At 29.2% G+C, this 15,534-nt stretch overlaps 1 protein-coding gene across 2 annotated transcripts in view; it reads left to right on the top strand.

Moving 5' to 3' along the window:
* The window catches only part of fng (fringe), a 271,035-nt gene that overhangs the window by 51,040 nt on the left and 204,461 nt on the right, over window positions 1-15,534 (top strand). For both annotated transcript variants that reach the window (XM_076397535.1, XM_076397533.1), the window contains exon 4: window positions 5,033-5,135. In XM_076397535.1, coding sequence (XP_076253650.1) covers window positions 5,033-5,135 — 103 coding nt within the window. The remainder of the gene's footprint in view (window positions 1-5,032; window positions 5,136-15,534) is intronic.

Below are 15,534 nucleotides of genomic sequence, written 5' to 3'. Positions count from 1 at the left end.
AGTTTTCAACCATCTACATCATCAATTTGAAAAAATTATGAAAATGGGGAAAAATTTAATTTCTTTCTTCCTAACTCATTATGTTGGTCAATAGCACTAATAAATATAAAAGTACGTGATGACTAATATACATGAGAATCAATGCATCATTATATCTACTAAACATTATTAAGAGCGAAGAAGATAAACCTGAAAATAAATTTTATTCCCAATATCCGCAAGAGGAGAAACTGCAGTAATAATGAAAAAGAACATTTCTTACCATCAAGAACCCGGGTTCAGTACAGCAGAAAATCAGGTAACAGCAGTAACTATTAAATCAAGTAGATACAAGGTTACAATAGCCGCAATTTATTGTCCTCCAAGATACAATCAAAAAGGAAAGTTATTTGAATGTCCTAAGCAACCTCGGGGAAAATTTATAATTGGATGTGATTTCAATGCAAAAACTACAAGATGGGGATCCAGAATAACAACAACTAAAGGCAATGAACTGCATAAAGCAGCTGCGGATCTAAAATGTAGTTAGTTACATGCCAACTGGAAAACCAACTTATTGGCTGACTGATCAAGAGAAAACCCCAGACCTGTTAGATTTCTTCATAGCAAGAAACATAACATCCAACTATATAAAAGTCGAAGAAAATTTTGGGCTAAATTCAGATCCCAACGTTAACAAACAAGAGAACAGACTGGGAAGGATTTGCTGAAGAATTGAACAAACGAATTCAACTAAATGTTCCCCTCAAGACAACTGAACAATTAAGAAGCAGATCTTGAAGCAGAAAAATTCGTAGTAGATATTCAACAAGCTGCTTGGAATAATACACCAGAAATTAAGAGTACGACTAGAGGAATTAATTATCCAAAAGAAGTGAAGGAAATGGTAGCTGGAAAACGTAAATTACGAAAAAAGTGGCAACAACACCTGAAAATAATAATAGTTTAAACAATATAACCCAAAGACTGAAAAGAGAAATACTGGAAATTGAAAACAAAACCATAAATGACTATCTGAGAATTTTAACAGATGATAAAGAAACTGATTACTCACTCTGGAAAGCCACACATTATCTAAAGCGCTCATGTCTACACAGTCCATCTATAAGGGACCTATGTGGAAATTGGGCACGTGACAGTCACCAAAAAGCAGAAGCATTTGCTGAATATCTAGAAAAAACTTTCAAACCAAAGGAAACTAATATTGAACATAATTTGCCGGACATAGAAGCTGAAAATTCGATGACTGAATTACTCAGGCCGAAAGAGCTAACTAAAGTTATTAAGACTAACATTAACCCCAGCAAATCACCAGGCTATAATTTAATAAGTGGAGAATTACAGCAAAAACTACCAAGAAAGGTAATTATAAAACTCACCAATTTGACCAATACAGCATTTAGATTAAAACATGTCCCAGGCATTTGGAAGATGGCGGAAATTATAATGATCCACCATATACCAAACCAAATTATAATAACCAAACGTAATAAAAGCCTACAGACCTATACCACTACTGCCAGTAATATCTAAGGTTTTGAAAAACTCCTGTTGAAAAGAATAAAACCGATCATAGAGAGAAAAAACTTAATACCAACACATCCGTTTGGGTTTATTAACAAGCACTCAACAATTGACCAGGTCCACAGAATAACAGCTATTATTGAAAAAGCTTACGAAATTTAAAAAGTATGCTCAGCTATATTCTTAGATGTATAATATATAGATATACACAAGCCTTCGATAAGGTTTGGCATAAAGGCCATGTTCATAAACTACAAAAAATGCTACCAAAACAACACACCGAACTATTAAAATCATACATTACAACCAGAATATTTAGAGTCAAACAAGAAGAAGCTTGCTCTACAATAAAAGAATCTAAAGCAGGTGTACCACAAGGAAGTGTACTGGGACCAATGCTTTATCTAATTTACACTTGTGATATACCACAAATGGAAAATATTACGATACTGCGATTATAGCTGTCGGAGACAATAGTGAAGAATTCTCACGTAAATTTTACAAAGTACAACAGGCAAGTGACAATATAAATAATTGGACACAAGTTTGGAAAATAAAATTAATGAAAGTAAATCTGTACATGTGCAGTTCACCTATAAACAGACCGTACAAGCAGCAATAACAATAAATAATACTTCCATATAGCAACAACGCTAAATATATCTGAATGAATCTCGATGCAAAACTTCGCTGGAAGGAACATATAAAGAAGAAATGAAAAGAACTGGAATTGAAAATCATAAAGACAAATTGTAGGTTAGACGGAAACGATTAGTAACAATGTATTAATTAAATAATAAAAAAAATCCCAATATAATTCTCAGGTGTAATTAATATTAAAATCTTATTAATTATATAATATTTTTTGCATTTGATTTATTTTCTGATAAATTGATGTAACGATTATGAGTGTTCTTAAAATAAAGCTGACCCATGAAAAAAAAGCAAGACCCATGAATATTTAATATTTTAGCCCTTCTTAAGGCCAATTTATTAAGTAAATTAAGATTAAAATTCTTTTCTTTATTCCATTAATTAAGCAAGTATCTCCATTAATTTTCCAAAGGCGGATTTTCTGCGTAACCGGAAAAATTGTCTTTGTGGCCTTTTGTGTTCCGGGAAAATTTAATAATGATGTTAGGGTTTCATTACAAATACATTTTTTATATCGACAGTAGCATTTTAGTAATGGTTGTAAACAATAATGTAATTATCTCTTACTTTGTTTTCGTTGTTAACTATAAATCTAATTAATATTTAGAGATTATATAGATAAACATCGGCATGGGAATATTTCTAGGAACTACAGCTGTTTTTTATTTTGTTTATTTAAACAGGAAAATATAGTTTATTATCGGCGGTATTTCTAAGTGGGCGTTTAATATTAAAATAAACCTGTTGCATCTGTTGTTTCTCTTTCTTTTTATTAATTATTTTTAACGGCTCTATTTATATATATAGTGAGCCAATAGTTGTTTTTTTTGTGAATTGCTTTTAATGCACTTATACCAAGTACAGGTGAAATAGAGCATGAACAACCGAGAATGTGTGGTAAAATTGAATAGAAACATATGCTACTGTTAAGCTGGCCGTTGCAGCCGTTTAACTGAATTGTTTCTCATAAATAATCGAATAAGTACTCTTCCGAATAATGTAACAGTTATTTAAAAATACTATTTGCAGGTGGAGTTTCAATAACTTTATCAGACCTATATCACCATCTAACATTTGTCTTACTGTTATATGATTGTTAAATTAAGAAAAAAACAATTTTATAATTTGAGATTTATCATATTATTCTTTATTAAAGTATTGTAATACTATTATGTATTATCCAAAAGTCAGAGCTATCTAAAATCTAAATGTCTAATCTTATCTGAGTCTAATTAATGCTGAAATAATTTTGAGTTGGTTTCAATTTAGCATCAGGTCTCTTCTTTAAGCCAGGTCTTTTCTCAGGTTTTTTTTATTGAGTTCTCCCAAAAATATATAATAATAATCTGAGTATGTCGTGAAGAAACGACTTACTTGTTATTTTTCGAAAATGTTCCAAATGTTGGGAAATAGAGACACTTAAATGGGGTTTTGATTCATTGCTAGAGTCGAATGCTTCACCTAATGCACATATTTTTTGAAAATCCACCAAATTCTACTAAGTTTCTCAGTTAATCGACAATCTATCAAGATCATGCCGTGTACTTGTTCAGAAGTAATTCTGAATTTGATTTTGAACTATTTGTTTTATGTAAATAATATTTTATGTTGTTTATTGTTAAAATGCTTAGAACATATTGTTTAAAAATTTATATTTTTTAATATATATATAATATATAATAAAAATATAATTTAATTTTTATAGAATAATATAATTTTTTCTTAGATATGCTTAGTACAATCTTAATTATAAAATAATTTATTACTATTTTATTTTTATTTTTCCTTTGCACTTGGATCTATTCACCAGATTGACAAGTGCAGTTCTTAACGTCTTTCAGAGTAAATAAGTTAGTATTTATTACTCAAATTAAAATTAAATAAGTCTAACTGTGGCTAAAGTTAATGATAATACTTATACACCTTATACTTCGTTTGGTTAGATTTTTTGTGCGTTGTATTGTCTTCTTTCATGATTTGTAGTAACATCTTCGATAGTTTCAAGTCAAATTGGGAATCCCAACTACCAGTATAGTTGTTTATTTTTTAGTCTAATATCCTCAGTTTTTTTCTACAGCATGATGTTTAAAATTTAATCTACCGTCAAGATGTTGATGGTATATGGATGTTGGAAGTATTTTGGTAATTTGCTTGAGGTATTGGGTGTCCCTCAAACGTGTAAAATTTATTTATACAAAGGCAATATCTGGTCTATTCGTATATTTTGTTGACTATTATTTGTAGCTTTTCTGTAGTTCCAAGCAGATATATAACTTTGACCATAATGATATTTATCCGAATGTGTTCCATTTATTGTTTCTTTTGTTGTTGGGATATCGACAGTGTAGGGCATATATAGGTTCAAAAAATCAGAAGATGTACAGAATAAACATTGAGAATATAGAAGATAAATTAGTGAGTGTTCAAATTAGTTCTACTACAAATAATATTAATTGGACATTAGAATTTGGCGAATAATAAATGCGTCAATAATTGGGGCAACCTACAGATTTCTTCTATTTAATTAATCCAATGTGTCTGTAATATGAGTTATTAAAAAATTGTGGTTTCCCAAGTTCCTAAGGTGCTCATAATCATATTCTGTTTTTGGAAGGTTAAGATCATTTTCATATTTTTAGCGTTTTTATTTCAACGTTTTACTGTTACATGGTACAAAAAAGACTTATTTATTTTAAACATTTGTTATGAAAAAATGAGTTTTTATTATAGAGAATTCATTTCTAACAACACTATTCTATAGCTATATATCTTTTCTTTTTTTCTCCCCTTTTGTTTTCTTTTTTATATATCTTTCATTAATTTTTGATATTAATATGCAATTAACTTTTTTCAGACGGCCATATGATCAATACCAACTGTTCGTCTTCCCACAACAGGAAAGCGCTCTGCTGCAAGATGTCAGTCGAGTTCGATACGTTCCTGAACACCGATAAAAAGTGAGTACTACGAAAAAATTGTCTGTACGATTGTTTTTCTTCGTGGCATACGCGATCACTTCAACCAGACGTTCAAAATTAACAAATGAACTGCCAGAAAATTTAACCGATTACGTAATAGTCAACAGCGAGAAGGCGCCGCATTAATTAATAGAACCATTAATGTCCGTATCGGTTAATTTAAATTATTCCGAAAATTTCGACATCGTAATAACTCTAATTTTTGCCAATTAATATATAACGCATTCAATTCTTTTTTTTTAGACTGGTTTTTAACAACCAGTCCGTTTGTCATTAGAACGGGCTACTATTCTGTGCTATTCAACAAGAACAGGTATTCTAGACCGGCATTTTCGTTAGACCGTGTAGTGGATGTCATTACGTAATTGTTGACGGTAGTTTATAGAACGCTGGTAAAGGAAGTTCAGTATCTCGTTGCCGCTCCTAGCAGGAAATTAACAATTAGACTGTGTGAAAAATATTCATTTGTGGGAATATGAATTTGACCATCTAAAACAATCTATATATTCAAATAATTTTGTGTTTTAGTAAATAATTATATGACGTTTGCAGCTATAGGGTATTTTTATCCCACATGATTATATCATTTGTATTATTAGGAAGAATTATTCTATAATATTATAGGCTACACCATAATTGATATCATGATAGCCTTTCTGGGATGATTTCTAAGTTGGTCACACGTTAGTCGGTAGGTTTAATACCGAGGACCGTGGTTCGGAGCCCACGTTAAACAATAAGTCCAGTCCAGATAAACCGTATAGTTGGTAAAAAGGAGACTTTATAATATTAAAAAAAAATGTTGACTGCATTTATGTCATGTTGACAACTAATAGGTCTTCTGATTAACTTTTTCGATTTACAAGGTCTCTCGATGTTTGTTAAAGCCTTTTGAATGTCAAAACGTCTTTTATTGAAGTTTCAACGAATAATAATTTTAAAATATTCCTGATTAGTGATAAGTAGAATTATTATTTTTTAAAGGTTGCCATGGTTAAATAACCGATAAGGATTGATTAAGAAAATAGGATACAAATATAGTATATGCAAAATTAGTGTATATTATTAAATATATTCCATATATTACTAATTCTAATAATACTATATTCCTTTTTTCAATTGATTCACATATATACACAGAACAAGTAGTATTCTCTAGTTTATGCATATATGAAATATAAAAATAATTTTACATCATTCAAAATAAAACTGTTCTTTTGAACGTAATAGAAACCAGCAATTATCTCTTTCCTTTTCTTTCCCAAAGAAAGTTAGAGAAGGACTACGCACATCTCCGTCTCACTTATGGCACGGTTGTAGAAAAACATTCGTAGGTGCATGTTGGAACGAAATAGAAAAAACCAATTACTTTTATTATATTGTCTTTCTAACTTTCCAAATATTAGAATGCGATGAAACATATTTGGGATCATTATTCTATTTTTTTTTGTCTGCTTATTGCCAATTTAAAATTATTTAAATGTTATTGATCTATACAGCACAGATTATAAAATAAATTATCTCCGTCCTTTTTTCTCTCATCATTCAATTTAACGTTAAGTTATACAAAATTGGGATTGTGAAAAATATTATATTTATCTGATAAAATATACATATTATTGATGATAATTGGTTTCATATTTTAAGTCGTTTTATGCCATATTTAAAAGACGCAAAACTTTGTAATGGCAACGGAAATATGTATTTAAATTATGGACAACTATATAACAACGTTTTTCAAAATTTTCTTTTGTTGCAATTTGTTTTTATCCAAGTCAATAATTTAACGTTTGTCGGTAAACTTTCAATAAAATAAGGTTAAATATTTACTTACCATCTATAAAACAGGTCCAAATATCGATACGATTTTCAATCATTTCGTGTATATTTTGTCGTAAATAGTATGTGTAAAAGTATTTATTTTTATTTGTGGTTCACTCATTTTTATTTTGATTAATGTTGAAAATTTTTACAAATAATATATAGAGAATTGAAATAATATTGCTGGATGGTCAGCAAGGGATAATCGTAAAGGATAAAACATGATTTGTACCAAGCGAAATTAATTCTTTGTAATTCTTGCTTTATCACAAATGTAGTTTTCCGGAATCGACTCAAACCTTTCCTAAATATAGGCGTGTGTTTTATTCTTCTGCTTTCTCCTAATCCTTGCAGTATATTTTAACGCCTGAAAATGGCAAATTTGTTTTTGTATATTTTAGTATTCAAGATCTAATGGTTTTTTTGTCGGTTGACAATTTTTGAGAATTATTGGAAAATTAGTTAATTAGTTGTAGTTATAAGTGTTTGTTATACTTTATAATTTTCATATACGTTTGATGATCATTATCCTCACAATTTCTTTTGTGAAATATAAGCTTTTAAATAATTTTGACACGATGCCCTGTTACATTTGCAGATGACACTTATCTCAGTCTATTTAACTTGAAAATATCTATTATTTTATGGAGTTAATATTCTAATTGAAAAAATGTCATCTAATTAACATTATTCTGGAAGAAAGTTGAGAATTGGTTTCTAGTCACCAGGAGAAACGATTAAGGATCATTCTCTCGAATAGTTTGGATAGGTAGTCTGTGAGGGAGGTAGGTCATTGCTATGTCTTATGTTTGTTTTATATTTGATACTGCTAGTGCATAAAACGTAGGTTAATTTTTCCTAAATTCCATAGATAGTTATTTCTATATAGTTAATAAAGGGATCTTTATCAATTGAGAAACATAGAAATTGAGAAATCTTGAGCTCAAACTAAAGAAAACCATGTATAGATGATGGATGACCAACCAACTGTATATGATGGATGATTAACATTAGTAGATACATTTATTTTCTTTCAAAAAATATAGATTTGCTTTCTTTCTTACAATATTTGTTAAGTGAATAAATATCTTAAATTCAGTTTTTTTTCTATGAAATAATACATGTGTCCCGGGCCTAACACGTAGATGGCGCTAGTTTTATTGCATTCGCCGCTTCTTCAGTTAGTATTAACTTTCAAAAGACAGCTGTTAAGATTTCATGGTGTTCTACTCATAAGTTTGTGAGCGATTGTGCTAAGAGTGACACTACTTTTGTGGTTTTCAAATCAATTTTGTGTTTAAATTTTACACTGCTTCTTGATGGGTAAAAATACCCGCTAATAAGGACTCCGCTTCATCAGAAACAACAATAAAACGTTGGTTTGCTGACTTCAAACGTAATCGTAGAGACAGCATAGGTCACTTGCAGAACGTAGTGGACGTCCAAATGAGGTGGTAACATCAGAAAACATCCAAAAAATCCACAAAATCGTTTTGAATGATCGAAAAATGAAGTTGCGTAAGTTATTAACATCGTAAAGGTGTCAAAAGAACATGTTGGTGTCATATTGCATAAGCATTTGACTATGAGACACCTCTGTTCAAAGTGGGTGTCGCGTTTGCTCACTGGTGACCAAAAACAAGAACGTACTGATAATTCTGAGCAGTGTTTGGCTATGTTTAAACATAAAAAACCTGGATTTTTACTTCGATATGTGACAATGTATGAAACATGGATACATCGCTTCACTTGAGAATCAAAACGATCGTCATCTCAGTGGACAGCAACTGGTGACAGGCCTATTTTGAGGCAAAAGGTAAATCGTTCTACAAACGTGGTATTGAAATGTTAGAGCGGCGCTGGAATGATTGTGTGACTCTTTATAGAGATTACGTTGATGAATAAAGTCATCTTTGAACTAAAGAAACGTATATTCTCTGTTACTCCCGGGACTTTTCAGGCCATGTGTTATATTTTACATTTTAGGGAATGGACATGATTATTACAATTCATTGTATTTCATTAAATTTAATACGTATTCGTATTATTAGTTAATTGACCATACTATTTTCCATCAGACCATCGAAGAACTCGAAAATATACATTGTTTTAGTATGTTTCATGTTAAATTATATGCGGTTCCAAGGATTTAACTTGTTTTATTTACGACCTGAGCGAACAAAAAACAAAGGGTAAAAAACACGCCATTCAAAAACCCCATTGTCACACCCATTTCCAAGTTTCATAATGAAATTTTTAATTAAATATCTGGGCCAAAGTATAATTAATATTTCAACGTTTTAAAGAACCACGCCGAGTCATTCTGTGGACTCATCACTTCCCGTTTACGTTTTCTTGATTGTTTTGTAACTAATTAACGACATCCCTTATATTTTAGTGTTTTGTGGGGTTTTCTTAATCTAATATTTGGGTTCGATATTCGTTTATTGTTTTTACGGAAATACTAAATCTTAAAAACAATTATAATTAGCATTTGGTTTACTTTTTCTTGTTTTGTTTTCTTTGATTGTTTCAAATTATGCTAAATATCTAGATTCATAATCAGAACATTCATCTTTTGATATAACTTAGACTGGACCAGTTATGAATAATTAAGATAATGGGAAAGAAAATTACCAAAGGTTTTTATGTGCAATATACTACTTTGGAGTAATTCTTTGTTGTTTGGGTACCAAAGATATATAACCTTTTAATTAGTGTTGGGAACTATCGACTGTTTAGTAATTGACTACTTTTTACTATCGACTGTTCTAGTCGCTGTTTTCGGTCCGACTGATTTATTATTATTATTATTTATTTACTATCCACTGTTTCAGCCGTGTACTCTTAATTAATATACTACTCTTAGTTAATGTAATAGGGTAAAAAGATTAAAATTGTGATGATAAATAGTAAAATACTTTTAATTGTTTTTATGGCAATAATAGGTAATATTTCGATTATTCTCTCGATTTTTGTTAAAAAATATTTCCGTTCAAAAATAAATAAAGCATTTACTTTATTTAAAAAGCTCTAGTAGTTATTGTGTGATCAATTTTAATTATGTCATGAATTAGTTTTTTTTTCTATGATTAGGTATATGTTTAATTTTTATTTAGTATTTATGGTTATTGTACATTTTTAGTTTTTATGTTTTTTTGTATCTATTGTATTGTATATATTTATTATAGTATATTATTTTAAAATAGAAATTAACGTATTAAAATACGATAAAATATTTGTGGGGTATTATTCCATTCCATAGAAAAATTCCATTCCTTTTTACAGATCCACAGAACATTCAAATATAAAAGTAATTCTTCGTATAAAATGAAATTATTAATTGCATGTTAATAGTATTCCATAATTATTTTTTTCCTTTTCTTTTTTAAAGTTAATACGTGAAGGAATTTATACATCTCAGCCTCGCTTAAATTACCGTTGAAAAATATAACAGCTCCAAACAATTATCTCCGTCCTTTTATCTCTCACAATTTATACAGGAAAGGGTTCGTACATCTTCGTCTGACATCACGAATTGAACTAAACGCATTTGACTGAAAATAGTAATAACGAGCACTATTTTCAGTCGCTAGTTTTTTGACTATCGACTGTTTCGACTGTTTTCAGTCGATAGTTCCCAACGTTAAATAAAACCCAACCCAACATTTAATAAAACTATTCATTTACCAATATTTAGTATGTTAATTTAAAAGGTAATTTAATTGCAGTTTAATTTTATTTTTTATTAATATCTAATTTGCTTTATGATTGGTTATGAGTAGTAGGAGTTATGTAGCAAGCCATCAAGTTGAGCGAGGATCAAGTGTTGATCCTTATTGGTATAATAATTGTTAGCAAATTTGATGTGATGCTGCATGAAATTTAGTTATTAAACCATTCAATTTTCAACACCTTTCCGTCGGATATTAAATTTCCGTTCCTGTTACATTTTATTTGAGGGGCTTGGAAAATTTTAATGGATAAATAAAGTGCGTAGGTGTAACAATTTACTTCAGTATAAAGTTTCAAGTTTTAATTGGTGAGAACTTACACGTCATACATATACGCACCGCTCTATTTTAACACACACATACACATACACACAGCGATGTTATGTGTGCAAGTGGAAAATAAACATGAAAGGTGAAGTTTATATGTGTTTTTTTAAGGTCTTAACAAATTTGATCATACGAACTTCTCTGGAGTAAGAATTCCAGTTAAAATTAGTAGCTTCTGAAGACTTGGTCGTATGAATTTAGAAGACATATTATGCAATCAGTTATTTTTGTATATTTATTTTATTATTCGCATTATTCTTTGGTAAAATATTTTCTTCTGCACATATTAAAAATGTTAGCTACTTCGTTATGCTTAAGTATACATTTGTCATTTCATTAAGTTGGCGATGGAGAGATATGTTATTGCAAAGTAAAAACTTTAACAATGCAATATATGATTATATAGCATTTTTTAAATATATCTTAAAGTTTCCTTTTTACCAACGAAGGTTTATCTGGACTGGACCTACTGTTTAACGTGGGCTCCATGGCCCCCTTCATTAAGCCTACCGACTGACTAGTGACCAACTTAGGTCTTCCCCAGCCTTATATACTGGCGTGACTGGAATGGTTATTCCTTGTCGGATTTTCCACTGCTGCTTATAAAGACATTACAATGACAAACATAAAGTACATCGATGCAACAGCAGGATTCGCAACTACCACTATCGCATTCCACTATCACAACAGTAGGAGGACTGTCCAATCGCCTTTTGCGGTTGGTGCTGTATTTATATTAAATATTAATAATTTAAAGTAAAATAATTTTAATTTTATTATATTATTATAAAATTTTTTAAAAATAAGACCCATATTTTTTAAGCTATTAAATATATTTTTACTATTTATTATAAATGCATTAAAGGTTTTTCCTTTAAAATGAGTATGAAATTCCATTTCCTTTAAAATGAGTATGTACAAATATTAAGTAAATGAATTTTAAAATCATGAATCATAACATGGGAACTTTTCCCACACTGATGTTTATTATTTATTTTGTTTATCTTAAAGTCTGCGTTTTATTGCCACTGTTTACAAGTGGGAGTTCCAGATTTAAAGCTTCTGAAGGTCTCTTACTGTTCTTTTATTTACTATTTTTAACATGCCTTTTTCAATCTAATTTCTTATACGAAATGAATTAAGTTGCATCTTTGTTAATTGAGTTTGGAAGATTTCTTGGAACTGAAGTTGTCGATCGGTGTATTTTTGAAGTTCTTGTTTGACCAGGTGTTCATTGAATTCGAACTAGTATATAGCCGGCTACAACGTTTAAGCAACATGAACCCATTTTTTGAGGCTCATATTTATCTTTTCGATTGGATATAATTTCGTATGATAATTTTACCTTTTAATTTACTCATTTAATTAAATTAAAATGGATATTTAAATTTAAGTTTCAATTAATTATTTATGTTAGTTTTAGTAATGAATTCAGTGATTTAAATCAAAGTAGTTAATTAAGTTTAAATTAAGCACAAACATTTTAATTTATTTTTTTATACGAGAGTATCACTCAATTATTTAAATTAACGTAATTAGGTAATTAAGTTTATATTTATTTCTCAATTATTTTCTCATGTTAATAATGAAATCATACTCGATGTTATTTTATTATGTTAGAGATATTATTCTCTACTAAGAGTATTTTGTTTTGAAATATTTTGACTGGAACTGCAAATTATGTATACTACAAAACGGTTAGTACATAGTAAAATAATGGCATTCAACATATAAATAACTTAAGTATATGGAAGCTTTTTTGATGAATTCGGGACGTTTTGTTGATTTTTTTCGTATTATTAAATTAATTTTTGTTGAATTTACAACAGTTATTCTTTCAATACTTGGCTCATATGCTTCACTTGTTTGCTATAATAATTTATTATTATGGTTTCTATACATCATTTGCGAAAATTCGATTGACCAAGGTGATATTTATATACTGTAGGAAATTAACTTCTAAGAAGTTTACAGTAGGTTCTGACCTTCAGCCGCCTTTTTTTCAAATCTAAGTAAAATTGTGAAACTTTCCACAAATGCAATTTACTCTGTTTAAATTCAGACATTTTCAGCGGATTATAATTTTTATTTACACTTGAATGAAAAGTCTGTCAGTGAGGCTTCAACATGAAGTTGATTACAAATGCATCTGTTGATCCGAACTCTATTAAATTTAATTTATTGGTCATAATTACTCGTAGAGTTTTACACAATTATCTCTATAATTACAAACCTAAAACATCCTGTTGCTTTGATCACTGATATATAATCAATAGTATATATTTAGTTGTTTAGTAATTTGTTATCTATGGAGGTCAAGTACATTGATTATGAAAGGTTTTATCGGGAAAATTTATCAAAATATGAACGTATTTTATGCAAATTTATAGTAGCATAAACATGAATTAAAAACACCGTTTGTTTAACACAAAAGTAACAATGATCCGTCTAAATATCATTTCCATAAAAGTCCATTTTGGAAATCGAAAACCAACATTAGGATATTGCCAGTGAGAGCAGTCGAATTTCAATCAGATGTAAATTAGTTTTCGCTACGCGTATAACTTTTCAAAGTCCTGTTCCCCCTATTACGACAAAGTTAATTTCGTTCTCTAATCTCCCTTCTGCAGGTCCTGCCAGACGATAATCCCTTTTTGCAACTAAATATCTACAAGTATGAGTCGGGCAAAATGAATGCGTAGAGTTGAAACGACAATGGGCGTCTGAATGTGGTACTTTGTTACTTGATGTGAAGCTGCATATAATTTTCGTATCAAAGCCAACCAAACCCGCTTCCACCTTTTCTCTTCGGGGATTATATTTTGTTATAGACAGGAGACGTTTTATTAGTTCGCCGCGATGCCTGGAGAATGATAATGAAATAGTTATGTGCCAGTTTGTGACTCTAACTGAAATATTTTCCTAGTAAAAATATTAAGTATAAGTAGTTTTTTGTTATTATTAATGTTTAATGATACAAAACTGGACATTATTAAATAAAACACTTATATTATTAATTATTTCAATTAATAAAATGAAATGGCATCTGATTAAATGTATTATACACAAAGTCTTTTCTAATATTGATTTATTGTTATATTATAGGCTGTATTTAAGTAGTTAAGCATTGTTTCTACTAAACCATATCTGCATTAATATTATCTGTGAAATTTGCATTTTAATTCTTAATTTTCAGATGATACAGGTACATTGATAACTTTAAAAATTAAAATCAATTTTAAAAGACGCATAACAATTATAATTCAATTTGCTCGAGATATGATATTGAAGGAGCTCTACTGTGAACTGGTCCTTGGTCCTGTATTTAATGCCGTTTCCTTGATTATTGAAGCGCCTTTACAATTTGGACGATGTAAATGATTTGGAAATGGCGATTAGAACTTAAATGATAAGTTGTTTACAAAAAATAAAAATTAATAAACTAAATATCAAAAAATTTGAAATTGATAGTGCAAAAAATGTTACAGCCAAAATGTGAGTATATTCTCTCAAGGTCGACGCCCTGAAGAACTACAACCAATATACGACTGAAATATTGTTGATCCTTGAAAATCATTAGTATTATTTAAATTGAATAACTTATTTTCAATGAATATATTACTTTTTAATTTTCTTCTTATTCGGATTTTTTATTTGGTATTCCTGTGTATTGATTCTAAATATAGATCAAGATCAACTGATCATTACAATTAAGAGCAGACCATAGTAATTTAACATATGATCTGGATACAATTTATGTGTGATCACTGACTTCTTACCCTTCATATCATCTGTAAATTATGTAGTTTTTATATAATTAGTTTTATTGTTTATATTGTTTTAGAAAAAAGCTAAACAAGTATAAAATACTTTATCAATGCTACTTTGACTATTAAGATTTGCATTATCCTGAATAAATGGCACATTATAAATAGCCTATGATATTATGGGATCCAATAATATGTGAATATTATTTTATTTATGATTTTTATTTTCATTTTAGTTACTCACAATGTAGTCTATTTAATATAAATATTTCCTTGTTTGATGACAACTTACAAATTGGTGTTACAAAATTATAATATTTTACTAATAATTCACACCCCCGATTTTCATATTGTCTGCTGCTAATTTTATTAACAGTTGCTCAACCCCTTAGCAAGAGAAAAATTAGTAGCAATAAAAAGCTTCACAATCGTAAAAAAATTCAGATATGTTGTTGTACTGTTCTTATTCAACAAATAATAACAACATTAGAGCCTAATCATATATTTTCTTTTTTAATATGAATAATTTTTTGTACTAAAAATATATACAATAATTAACTAATGAAATGAAATGCACGTTAGGAAAACTATATGAAACAGCTAATAATAAATAAAGAAGACAGACTTAAATTGTTCAAATTGTTTTGTTTAAAGGTACACTATATTTGAAGTGTGTTGTAATCTTATTGAATTCAACTCTATATTGGCAGATATTAATGTATTGACTGT

The sequence above is a fragment of the Rhynchophorus ferrugineus genome, unplaced genomic scaffold, assembly GCF_030347505.1.
Source record: "Rhynchophorus ferrugineus isolate W39M unplaced genomic scaffold, kcgeb_rfMv2 rfM2, whole genome shotgun sequence".
Taxonomy (NCBI): Eukaryota; Metazoa; Arthropoda; class Insecta; order Coleoptera; family Curculionidae; genus Rhynchophorus; species Rhynchophorus ferrugineus.
Note: the sequence above shows the minus strand (reverse complement) of the source record. Positions and strands in the feature narration are given on the sequence as shown.